Source organism: Chironomus tepperi, unplaced genomic scaffold (genome assembly GCF_022539635.2).
Source record: "Chironomus tepperi strain 1889 unplaced genomic scaffold, CSIRO-AGI_Ctep_v1 contig_85, whole genome shotgun sequence".
Taxonomy (NCBI): Eukaryota; Metazoa; Arthropoda; class Insecta; order Diptera; family Chironomidae; genus Chironomus; species Chironomus tepperi.
The window spans coordinates 7,875,358-7,889,755 of NW_027226207.1; the positions used below are offsets into that span (position 1 = coordinate 7,875,358).

Sequence of the window (14,398 nt, forward strand, 5' to 3'; positions counted from 1 at the left end):
TGTAACGCTTTTCTTGGTTGATATTGAAATGGGAATTTTATGTAAAGGAATGGAATGTATTTTTGTGAGATAAATTCTTGGTATTTTATGTGATGTCTTTTTAATGGAATATTGTTAAATTTTTAACGATCTTTTAAAATTTGAATTGACATATATTTAGGAGGCTGGAAAGTCGTTCATAAATGATGTCACAGAAGGATGTTTGAATGAAATCGCATATGACATTCGTTTCATGTGGCAAACAAGTGTGACAAGGCACACAGTTTGGACAACACTGCAACAGTGACCTTATGATCATCTCTAGACAGTGTAATTACGTCCAATTCCATGAACTGAGCTGCAAATCTCTTTCTACCTTAATTTCTCCTTCCAACCTTACTCATAAACAATCCCTAACCTGATTATCTCAAAAATTAATGGCTTATTTATGTCTACAAATTATATACCTGTTAAATATACATGGCTATGTCTCTATGCATAAAGATGCATAATAACATAAGCCGAATGAGAAGCTCAAATTCCCAATAATCTTATCAAAGTCAAACTGTCTATAATTTACATACTTAATAGAAAATCATGCATCGAAGTAAAAAAAAGTCATCAACATTGAAACACTGGACAATATCAATGACCGCATAAACAAACATCATGAAAGTGTTAAAGTCAAAAAAGCTAATAAAAACCGACCGGTCGGTCTGTTCGCGTCTCTGTATCATAAATCTGTTAGATATATATAAAAAATATATAAATAATCACAGAGGAAAGATAATTAATGTGGGAGTAAACTGTTATGCTGTTAACTACAAACATTTGTTACATGCTGTTACTGCTGTTGATTGTTAGACTCTGTAGAGACATTATTACACCAACAAGTAACGTGTAGAGAAAGTTTTAGATCTCAAACTACTGAAAAAATGTGTATTATTGGAGACGAAAGGTCTAATTGAATAAATGGTCAGTCAAAAATTGAACAGTAATTTTTCCCACAATAAGTCAGGGTTGGTCAAACTGTTTTGTGGCAGATGATATCTTGGTGGTGCACATTGTGGATGGTAAGAGGAAAATTCAAAGAATTGCTGGAATGGATGTGAAGAAAATGACTGTAAAGTCCTTAAAACTCCAAACTGGCATAAGTTCTCGAAGGATAGCCGGCTTTAGACGTCGGCCATGGACTCAAGTGCGTCACAGTCAAGGAAGTAAATAGTAAATACATCTTGATGGAAAGCCACCAACAAAAACCCACAAGACATGCATTTCATGTCATTTTCAAATCAATTCCAACAACACATCAATGTGCCACGTCACACAACTTGTCCAACACTGCAACATGTCATCAAGTTCAAAAGCCTTTGATTTTTTGGAACTAAGTGTTGATCAATGGGAAAATAATTGATAGACTTTTTTGGGTTAATTGGCTTTTTTTTATATTCAATTTTCAATGTATGTTTGTTACATGATACGATTTTTTTTTTATGATTTACTGAAGCATGCAAGCTTACTCATACTCATGGCAGTTATCAAGAAAATATTGAAATAAAGATGATTGAATTTCAAACTATTTTAAGTGTTTCCGAATGAAATTACATTTACTTATATGTAGGCTCTATTTACGTATTCTTTGGAAATGTGGAGTATGTTGCGGCTGTTTGAGTTTTTAAGGAGAATTTTTGGAGCTGAGTTGGAAGGTGATGAATATGACACGTTTGTGTGTTACATGGTAATTGATATTGTTGGTGATTTTTGACATGATTTTGGGCTATGGGGAGCAGTGAGTATGGGTATTTTGGAGCCCTGATGATAAGCAAATTTCCCAAGAATTCCAAGTTCAAATCCCAACATCCAGAAGGTACATAACGTGTTCGCTAGGGCCGTTAAGTCACCATCATAGCAAAGTTGCCTTGTCAGCCTCTTGACTGCTGATTTCGACCCATTTTAACTGCCAAAATGGAGTTTACCACATTATGTCGTTCGGGACGTTGACCATAAATGTCGCTGTAACGCACATCCAGAGACATCACTAACGAATGACTCCCCACGACAATATCCCCATCCATTTAAGACATTCTGACAAAAGCCTCCATTAAAAACCATAATACCAAGTTTCAATCCCACAAATGTACATATCAGTCCATTAAATAATTACCCAAAATTACTATTAAACCACAAGATTCACCGGTACATCGAGCGTGCCTATAAACTCACGCAACATTTCGGGTAAACAATCAAAATAAATGTTTGCCGACCTATTTATTGTCTACATAATAGCTTTTACATTAGATTCATACAGGAAAAACGAAGAGTAGTATTAGACATAAGATTGGATTAATGTCAAATTGATGCCATTTGTGAAAATACGCAGAAAATATGCGATTTGTCTCGTCACGGACTTGAAGAAGAAATGTCAAAATTGTCTAGAATTAAATTTTGATTTGGGTGGGAACAGAACTGACTGCAGACCTTAATTTAATTTAAAATATTGTGTAATATTTTCAGATTTTATTAATTAACAAAATTCTAGATTTTAAAGCCAATTAACGTCATATCAAATAGAGCACATCATGTAAATCGTTCTGTCGACACTATTTTCATGTAGCTACAAGTAATTAAAATATTATATCCAATACTAACGTGTTAATTATTCAGTAGAATTTAAAACAGATGAAGTGAAAATTACATGCGAATTTGCATGCATTTACATGCGAATGACTTAGAGCATGCAACGCATATGAATGTTTACTATAACTTTTAAGTGTCGCTATGAAAAATGATTATGCATTTTGCTGTTTATACATACGTATTGAATTTATGTCTCTATTAATTGTAATTTATTAGTATCTAGTTGCATCTTTTCATGAAGGCTATCCGCGACAAATGACTTGAATGGCCGGTTTTACTTCAAAAAGTAACCGGTAAGCGAAGTAAAGATAATGTGTGCTTAATCTGTTTTTGTTGTATAGGCGGATTTCGACATGGGCTTGGTCATAAAGTCGTAAATACAGTCAATGATCATTTAAGTTAGCAGGGATGGAGATTTGGATAATGATTGGAAATGTAAGCACGGGTATGCACTTATAGACAATGACTGATCAATATATACTACCTGAGCAGCAATAATCAAGTCATCAATGCTGTAGAATAATGCTAAATCAATGACTTAACATTACTGAAGAGTATGGATCGCATTTGAGTACTTAAGCGATTCTGTGACGACAGTAACTGATGTTTAGCGTAGTATACTAATTCTAGCACTTCCAAAATCCATAAATCAAGATCAATGGACATTTAGAGCTTGTATTTATCAATATGCAACAGCTAGCAAATGGAACTAAACCAATATCAACTTAAATTGACAATTTGGTCAATTGGCAAGTGAACTGAAGCTCATTTATGTATCTACATGCAACTCTGTCTATAATCACTTCCATATTCAATTGAGACAAATCACAAAGACCCTTAATTACCCAACAAATACCTTAATATTCACGCAATCATACCTTAACACAATATCTATGCCTTGATATGCTTAGATACTTATCAAATCGACATTTCATGCCCCTAAAAATTTTATTCATTAATTTTCAATTTATTTGTAAATTTTCGGCAACATAAAGGCATCCGACATCAAACAAATGCTCCCAATTCCTATGCATATTCATAAGGCATTATGAAACCTTACTGAACATTTTCTAATTCCACATAAATGAGGTAATCTATACACATTTAATAATATTCATTCTTAAATAGCTAATTCCAATCAAATTTGGCAAACAGATTGAACATTATAATTTTTTATAGCTTCTATGTATACCCTTGAACAAGCTAATAATTTTCAGCTTTTAAGTCTATTTTTATGGAATTTCGAAAGTTTCAATTTCACAAAAATATGCGTGCATTTTCGTATTTTTAATAGATCTTTATCATCATCGTGGAAAAGATGTTAAATAATTATGTTAAAGTATGTATGGTTCAGTAAATATCCAGCATATCTTTTCGGGTCATCGAAAATAAGTACATCATACAATATGCCTCATAATTGCTCTTAAAAATGTCAAAAAAAGTACGCATTCAAGCTTTCAAGATACATTCAATTTTCAGCACGAAGGTTATGCAATAGTTAGTGCAGTGGTGGACAACCTGTGAGCTGCGGCACACTCTAAAGTTAAACGACTATAGAATTGTGACTGTTCATGACATTTCCAAGAACTTTTAGGTTGCTAGTGTGTCGCGTCACACAAGTTGCGCACCACGTATGCTTCGTGTATCGTAAGAAGCATAAATCAATTATAATTTAGCATTTTTCTGCTAATAGACGGCTTATTTGAGTGAAACCATACAAAATTATACTCATTTATGAAGCTCATCTGGTTTTTACAAGTGAAAAAAACTATGAAATAATAGGAATTAGTAATATGTATATGCTTTGCGGCTAGGCAAATAGAAATAAAAAGAAAAATAAATCTGGGTTATCGTCAAGAGCATATGAATCTTTAATTAACTCAATTTTTTTCTATAAACAGACATGAAGTGAATTGAGATGAAAATAAAAAATAAAACAAAGGGCGGCATCGGCACAAGATGAACTTCTATGTCCGCAACATGTATCGTTAAATTAAATATTTACATTAATTTGTGTAAAAACTAATGAAAGACATTTGAAAAACAAAAGAAAATCTCATCGCATGGGATGTATGAATCATGTGCCGCAGTACGCCGGTTGGGATGAAAATTTTATGTGAATTTTTGTTTGCGGATTTTTTTGGTGAATTTTTTATGACTTTTTAAAACCTTTCTTTGTGTCATTTGGGATTTACCCATCTGTAATACTCAATAGACCACCCAAAAAATAAGATTGAGCACCTCTGCTCCAACAAATGTTTCACTTACCATTCCTCTTTCAATTTCAATGTCAATGCCTTTCAATCGACGTCTTGTTCTTTCAAGAATGGGCGTACATATGAAAGCATCAGAACTTCTACGACCTCGAATGCCAAGTAACTCATCCATTTCAGCCATCGTATGAATTGGTGTTTTTGCCGCATTTTCATACATTTTTGATAGACTCTCCGTTCTTGTATCGACCGTAAAAAGGTTCGTTTGAATTGCATATTCAGTCTTGAAGTGATTTTTAATCTGTACAAATGTCACTAAGTCGCTTTCAGCTGTAAATAGAGGAGAATAAGGAATAAAATTAATTTAAATAATTGTATTCATTAACCAAAAACAATACAATAACTACTGCTCATCATCATCATCAATGTCCATGTCTTTTTTGTGTAGCAAATTGTTAATTGCAAAGAATTGCTCAACTTCCGCTCATAAATTAAACTTTTTTTTTGGATGAGAATAATTAATTTAAATGGAAATGATTAACAGCTTGGAAAATGGACTCTCTTTGGAGCTCGTTAAGCCTTGAATTACGATTTTTGACGCATTTTGTACTGTAAATCAATTTTAACGTTTTTTTCAATTTTGAAAAAATGCTTACTAAGATTCAAAATCTTCTTTCACTTCAAAAAGTTATTTCCAATTTTCTCAGTAATTAGACAACTTAAAATCAATATCTGAATATTAATCATTTCTACCAAATGGCACCAACCTTTCCATTTCAACATAACTCAATTCTAATGAATTATTAACAACAAATATCTATCCATCAATTTAGTCAAAATCGCAAGTTTCACTTTTAAACTCCCAAAGCCATTAATGGTCACGTATTGTGTGGCCAAAAACGTCTATTTAACAACAATTGTCACGAAATATTAGTGACACACTTGGATTATGTATGCAAAAAAAGTATATATTCTACTCCTATTGACTTTTTGTGTTTCCTCTTATCATTCAATCGTCTATATTGTGTGTGAATCATTTATACTGTCTGCTATTGTTTGTTCCTAGTCACATTTTTTGCAAGGCATGAGCGCTTGAGGATGAAGATAATGCTTTGTTTTCGTAAAAACATCCAATTAATGTCAATGGACGTTAAAGCACCATACACTTGTCATATTTTTTCACTAATATAAAGCATCTAAGCCTAAAATTATTATTTATTGCAAAAAATAATTCTTAAACATGCCGCACAGTTTACAATGATGAAATTGCCTTCAGTCGCCTTTATCTACATTGTGTTAATTTTCATCATTCCATTTCACATATTATTTCGTTGCTCGTTAGAGGTTCTAAAAGGCGTTGAGTGAATGTTACTTCGACAAGTAATTGAAGGAACAAGTAAAAGTTGTCGATCGATCGCACTTTAAAGTTATCTTAAGACAGGCCGGTGTCATTAACAGGTTGAAATTGTGAGAATTGTTGTGTGCATTAGTGTTAAGTCACTATCTTTATGCTGTATATGTAATAAATTTTTATGACACAGTTTTTGGAATAATTATTTGAGTCTGCCTTAATTTACATTCATTGTAGTGTTAAATTCACGATCTTATCGCAATAATTGTGAATATTTCAGGTAGCAGTTCTAAATTCCCACACAAAAGCAATGCCATAACCCAAAATACATCCATTTGGAACCTCTATTAAACGTCAAGTAATTCCTCTCATCCTCCATTCAATTATTAATTCTAATATGCTTAATAAAGATTGACAAATGCTGCTTTTGTACGACAATAACAATAAAATTCTTCGTTCAAGCATGCTTGAAGTTGAAAGATCATGAATGAAAGTAAATTAAATGAATAGGTCAATGAGTTGAGTTTCACTTCTTCTTCTTCTTCCTTCTTTTATCGTCTTCTCTATTGCTTTGCAAAAAAATATATAAATGTGTAATTGAATTAAGCCTTTTTGTCACAATCGAGTGGATTAATGTCTCAAATTGATTCATCCGTGAAGGAAAGGAGGGCTTATTCAGTAATGATGTCTAATGATTAGTTAGGAATTAATTGAAGTATAGGCTTAGAAAGCCATTTATGTTGATCGTAATCTTGTATATTAGAAGGGATCGGGTTGCTAATGCTTTTACTGTGATGTTGTGAGTGACAATATCAACCAACACTGAATGTAATGATTGAGATCGACTTCCGATGGGAATCGAATTTACTTCCTAATTACAGTCTTAATATTTTGATAAACAAATTGGCTTAATACGCTTTCTTGCCTAATTGACAATTTAATCAATTTATAGCCTGATTTTTCAGAATGTTCAGAATTACACTTGCAACTAGAATTAGTTGCTTTTCCCCTTTCATAGTTGATTTCCCCTTTCATACAAACATTTAGTCTATTTTTGGACTCCAAAGAATAAACATCATTAAATAACATCTTTTAAACTTACGATTGAGTATATTTGGAAGTGTTAATGCAATTAAACTCATTAATGCAGTTCCATTCCTTCTAGAATTGACAAGAATCATAATTTGAAGAAATTGAACCCAAAAACACTTTGGAATTCAAATTCATTGATTCCTTTAAATTCCGCTCAATTCTTTGGATTGTTATGATCCTTAGATCAATAAATTAAACATTAAACAACTAGACATTAGACATAACATCCACTAAATCCCCACTAAAAGTAATGCAATCATTTACTTTCACAATATTCTTTAAATACAATGTCTATCCATCTGGAAATCATGTTACATGATCATATTTATATATATTTTTTTATGAGTTGGCGACAGGAAAAAGAAGTTCAATGATCATTGCCACATTATGCCACAATTCTTCTTCTCTCACTCATCGCGTAGTTGTTGTTATTACCTTTATTGGCTTTTCCAAACCAAACCCAAAATGAAAATAATGCAAGCAATAATAAAAAAAATGCAATCGACGACAAGAGAGTCGAGATTTTAAGAAAGCAAGAAAAAAAGAGAATTGACGACAACATGGAAAAATGTAAAATTTATAAGCAAGAAGAAGCCAGTCAGTCGATTGAAAGTTGAAAACCACAATTTAATGGTTCGCTTAAATCGCTTTCAAATGCTCCACAAATTAAGTATTGAGATGTAAGATACAGAAGTAGAAGAAAAATAAAAATAGAGTCATTTAATTGAGATTTGAATGCTGAATGAGGGAAGTAACAAAAAGGCTTAATCTCATTACCACATAAACATAAATTAATTTAATGAAACTAATCCTCTTTTCAGGCCGTAATATTTCATGGATGATAACAATAATTGTTATAGACAAACTGACTTAAGTCTCTAGCTTTCTCTAGCTAAGGCCATTGCATTGCTCATAATGTGATTTGTGTGTTTTCTATAAGACCCATAAAATGAAGTGTTAATCTTCTTAAAATAGGCGTTTTGCACAAACAATTGCTTCATATCGTTCTACATTCATGCACTGTGTATGAACATTTTTTTCCTGTCGCTATTTCTTGTCCCATGTACTTGCTTACTTATTTTTTTCATATTTCTGTAAATAAGTATGCTATGTGTCTATAGAGCAGAATCAAGATTAATACTTCGGAATGTCGATATCAGACATTACAAGACTTGAACAATAATGATCTTTGTTTGCTAAACATAGATACTGCCTTTTTGTTGCCTGTCTTATTGATGATTATTACAATTATTATTATTATGGAATGTTGATCATGAAAATCATAAAGGGGTTGATCACAGCGTGAATGGTGATCTTAAAGGTTGAATGTTGATGTAAAATTTGCAATTATTGAAATTATTTGAGGCATATCCATTGGGTTCTTGTGATATGTTTATGGCGGCATTTATGTTTATTGGATGGCTTGTGGCTAAGGTGAATTGATTTTAAGGCTTTAATGGATGTATATTGATGTTGTTTGACCGGCTTTATGAACTTTAAATGATTTATCTGGGTTTCCTGATGTGCGGCATTATTCGATAAAGGTTGGATGTGAATGAGTAAGGAGTTGTGGTTTTGTAGCTGTTTGGGATCTTGTGGAAATTTAGATGTGGTCTGCAAAATTCCAAATTGAATATTTTAGTCTGAAATGTCAAGAAGTAAGACTGTTGGAAATGCGGTTTTCTGTCATTTGTTAGCAGATCTAGATTAGGACTTGGGTTCGATTCCTTAAAAATGAACTAATTCTATAAATAGAGAATTCTAAGCAGAATGACTGGATTCGAATACAGAACTGACTATTTTGGCACAAAGACGGTTCCAGATTCTGCGCCATTCGAGTTATAGATTGACCCTTTGGACTAGCCTGAGCTTTTCACCTTCTTAAAGCTTCTCTTAGTTATAGGCTAGCCTTATCCCTGAGCTGATTCAAATGCACAAACCCAAGAAACTCATTCAATCCAAATTTCAATTCCTGATAACAACTCCACAACTTCCTCATTCATCAAAATAGGAAAAACGTGTAAGACTTCTCAAAAAACCAGCAATACCAAAATGTAATTTACGCAAGAAATAAAAAGTGAAATTTAATCCGAACCGCAAAAAGTTTTCAGAACTGAGCATACAAAAAATCACATTTCATTCAATCTCTCCCCTTTGAGGAGGCAAAAGAAACAGAAGAAATATTAATGCATAATGCAGAAAAGACTTTTCCAGCTCCATTCTTCAATTGACCGATTCCCAACAGCCATTTCAACGCAACAATCAGAAAAGGCAAAGGCAAGTTTTGTTGTAGACATTCAATTCCTCTCACTCAGCCAGTCGAGTTGTTGTTACTGTATCTTAAAATGTCGAATGCATTGAATTTCTCCTTAAATGCACCTTTTTTTAAGCATTAAAAGGAAAGCAAAAAAAAAATGCATGCTTTTTGTACTTTGGCTGTGGAAACCTTATGAAACATATTTATGGCTTCATTCATATGTATCAATTGAGATGAAATATCGAGAACAATTCATCATTGAATGAAATAAATTTTAATTAAAGACAGACATTGCATTTTTATTATTGTGTACAATGGCTGCTTGTGCATTACAGTTGAAGGTCAATTGACTTTTATGACTTTCACACATAAATGTGACACACATGTGCACAGCATTAAATATTTGATATAATAAATGTCATCTTTTTTTGACAGCATTTAATTGATTTCATACATGAATGTACAGTTCCATTAATAGAAATTGTGCATCTGCTTCGTGACTTAAACAATAGGAATCGAATCTCGATGAAAATATGCATCAATTCCTATGTGTGTGAGAACAATGAGGCCGCATACTCATGAGATTCACGGATGCATAAAAGGATTTCTTTTCAGCACTTACACAACAATATGTCGATCTTGGTGCTTGTGAATGAATGAATGCATGAATGAAAAGAATCTTCTTGATTAAAAAATTTGAGAGTTTTTTGGTGCTGAACAAAAATATTTTGTGATTCTTTGTTTACTATGGATGCTTGGCTGGAACTGAGTATTTTAATAAATTATCATATATTTATAGAGCTTGGTTGCAACGAATGTCTTGGTATGGCTTTGGTTCATGAGATTTATTTGTTTAGGAAATTTATTGCATTAATTTGAATATTTTAATTAAAATCAGAAAGACTTGCAAAAAGAATATTGTTTGTTGCTTGTTTTTTGAGGGGATCTGGAGGTATTGGAGATAAAGATTTGGGACAGTTGATGATAAACAATTTGAGGGACAATTGAGAATGTGGTCCATAAAGTGTAATGAGGTAGATTGTCTTCATATTTTGTATGCATAGAAGTAGATTGTCAATTAATTAGAACTGGCAGTCTTACATGACTTTCTGGACACATGTTTAGATTAGGACCAAATATAACAGCACAAGTCGATCAATCGGTTCAAAATTTGCTAAAAATACAGGCCTGACATTGGCCAAGATTGACAAAGATTCAACTCGAATTCAGCATCAAGTCAGACTTTAATGGACATTCCTCATCAACAAAACCCACAAAATTCATCAGAATTTTAAGCAAATCGACAAATTTCCATATTTTCAAATTCACAATAAATAATCTACATAACCTCAAAAAAAATGCGCATTAATCACCCAAAAAACAGTACATTCCCAACCAAATCCATCAAAAACAAAAGCATGTAATCAAACCTTCTCTTCATTGCTCTTTCATGGAGCCAAAAAACACTTAGTTCCATTGTATATATCCGTTTCACATCACTTGAATTTGAATAGAACATCATACATGCACCAAACATCTGTATATGTGTGCATTACATGACAGGGAAAAAGTAATGTATGAAATCATTACAGGATTAGGAAACACACACCAGGGTATGACGCTACCATAAATACTTCCCGGAAGGATATGACAAAATAAAACTATAACGCACCATCGAAATAAAGAAGAAGAACCGACGAGACAGAATATTTACTATTTATATGCACCAAGCATGTATGCATGACGTGCCTTAAAAATTTTTTTCGTATTGCGACTTAAAAATTCTTTTTTTTTGTCGTCAACACGAAAAAACAGAGTTCAAGAAGAAGATCATACATGCAGGAAGAGAAATGAAAGGGGTTCTGTGTGGTTGTTTGGGAACCCTTAATGATTATCGCATAAACATATTTTATTGCCAAACGTTCATTAAGGGAAACATTAAAAAAAAATTTTATCGATCACCAAAGCGAAACATAACAAGCAGGAAACTCGAGAGCTGATCTTGTGAATCCAATCGTACATAACATAAAGTTCATTATTCTTTTCCAATTTCTTAATTGTGTTGCAGCAACATAAAGTTTTTGAGTGTGTATTGCAGCATAACAAGGAACATAAAAAAATACAGAATTTACGTAAAAGAATTTGGAAAGTGCATGTTGAAACCTCACGAAAAAATAACAAAAAAAATTTTGTGTGCAGCATAAAAAGAGAGAGAGAGGAACGAATGATGAGATGAGGCATTCCATTGCCTCTTTACAATCACTTCACTTGATGGTTGAAAGGCATTTAAGTGTGTGTTTATTTAACAATTCTTTTATACCTGGCCATCATCATTCTCACGATTTATGCCCTTCTTATTTCTTTTTACTTCTCGTTCATGCTCTCTTCTAAGACGTTTAACATAAATGAGCAAACATATTTACATACATCTACATAAATAGTTATGAAATAAAATATTTCTTTCAAAAAAGTTTTTTTTTTATATTCTCGTATTTTATTATTTTTTATACTTTATGTACAGATTTCAGGGTTGGAGGTATAGATTCTTATTTGGGATGTAAGTACATAAGGATCAATATGGTGTTAAAATTTAAATTTAGTTTGATCATTTATTAAGGTATTTAAGTCATGAATTTGCAAAATAACGAATTTTAATATTGCTATTAAGACAATGAAAGCTAATGTTCAAATCCTTAAAATTACATAATTCTTCGACCCGGAGTCAATAATGCACCAACTTTTTTTTTCCTAAAATTTGTTTGAAAAAACATTTTGCAAGTTCAAGTCCTTAAAACAATCATTTTATGATGTCACTTGAACATGATGTACCACGATTCATTCACAGTTCTTGGGCCATCAAGTAAACCCGGGTCTTCAAAGAGAAAATTTTCATAATTCATCCAAAATTTCTAAACTACTTGAAAAATCAGGACATTTTGAGGCTTTTTTAGGGCACAGCAGCAAAGGAAAAAAATACAGGAGCGTACTGACTAAAATACAGCGTATGGCCGCCCTACTTAAAGTACACATTTGTTAGCACTCTATCAATACATTTATTTAATTCTAAAATTAAATCTGTAAAATTTGCAAAAATTCAGAAGTTCGAATCTTAATAAAAATATCAATTTTATAAGCTCTAGCACTAACGCTGACATTTTTTTTTTAAATTTTTTTCAGCATCAATCCCCAAAAGTCCACCAACAACTCTGACCTCAAAATTTCCTCGTTCATCTTTCTGGATGCGGATAATTTTCAGATTTATAGAGATTTATATGGATAGTCATAACTATAAGCCATAAAAATAAAGAAAGACTTACTACTTATGTATTGAATTGTTAAACGTTTTGCAGTTTAGAAATGAAGCATAAAAAAAATAATGTTTGAAGACGAAAGAGGATTTAAATAAATTAAAACATTAGATAGACAGCAATTGGTATGAATGAATGAAAATAGACATGTTAAAATGTTAACATGCTTATGTGAAGGAATATTCTATATCCATAAAAGCCGATAAGGGATAAAAATTACGGCTTTTGATGCTAAGCCGTATGATGCCTTCTTTTTTAAGATTTAAGCCACATCGTCTTATTGGAATTATTCATCCACACAATTTATCTCTTTGTCTATGTCCAATATTCATGCTCAATCTGTTCATTACATATGAACTTATGTATTGAGATTTTTATCACATCCAAAAAAAGCCAATTTGCTATTTTTTTTTTTTTGACTTTCTTGGCAGAACTTATTGCTGTCCTCGGGGGTTGAATTTTTTATTGAAAATTATTTGACACAAATGTTGTTAAATGGGGTCAGTTTGGAAGTGATGTCTCATATTATACATTGGAGAATGCTCCGAACAGTCCAACTTGGTCAGTAAAGCACTGCTACGTAGCTGTATTTGCGGGTAGTCGAATAGTTGACTTGATGGCACTTGGATGGTTGATTGTCGACATTCTGCATTGTTCTGCTCAAGATTGGAATTGCTTAAAGCTTTGTGAAATCATTTACAACTAGACATGACCCTCCACATCCACAAAACCCCATCCTCAAGGCATCATTGATGATCAATTCCTCAGCAATGTTCCCATAAATCGAATCAACATTATCCATGCCTTATTTGTATAAAAAAGAGTCAAAAAGATCATCACAAGACCGCCCAAAGATTGTCGATGAACAATATAACAAGAACAGCCATCTCCGTCTGAGAATAACAATCTCTTTGGATATGAAAAAAAATACAAATTATCAATTATTGGAAACGATATAAATTTTATGTCTTGACTTGAGGAATGGAAACAAGATATCGAGGAAATTGACTCATAAAAGTAAATTAACTGAAAATTGATGCCTATAATACAAAAAATACTTGGAAATAATAATAAAATGTATATCTCCGGTTCTACAGAGACTTTCTAATCCTTATCAATAGCAAATGATTATTGCCGTCTCTTATCGCATTCGAAAATATCAAAAAAAAATTTATGATTTACGTTTGTTGTTGTCATAATTTAAATACACTTCATGTCATCTCTCACACATCATTGACTTAAATATTTATTTGTTATTACATTTGTTGGGGGGAGTGTTTGGAAGTGATGTCAAGCAACAAAAACTTTTGATTTTTTGAATATTTTTAGATTTTTGTCTAGTTTGTCAATGATTTTGACTTTATGGAATAGATTTTTGAAATGGATACTGGTCTGGATGTCAAATGAGACCTTAAAAGGCCAAGGACATGACATGGGTATCGGTTCATTGCAGATTCCAGCTCTTTAAGTGCCTAGTACCTAATATCTTTCAGTAGGTTTGTCCTTTTCAAGCAGGACGGGCAAGTATGTGCTTTATGCAGTATTGCACTTGGTACGGAAA

General features: G+C 32.4%; 1 protein-coding gene across 1 annotated transcript in view; it reads right to left on the reverse strand.

The window, feature by feature from the left end:
• Positions 1-14,398, reverse strand: part of gukh (NHS actin remodeling regulator GUK-holder) — a 58,438-nt gene that overhangs the window by 21,402 nt on the left and 22,638 nt on the right. Inside the window, exon 2 of the mRNA XM_070634852.1 lies at positions 4,885-5,159. Coding sequence (XP_070490953.1) covers positions 4,885-5,159 — 275 coding nt within the window. The remainder of the gene's footprint in view (positions 1-4,884; positions 5,160-14,398) is intronic.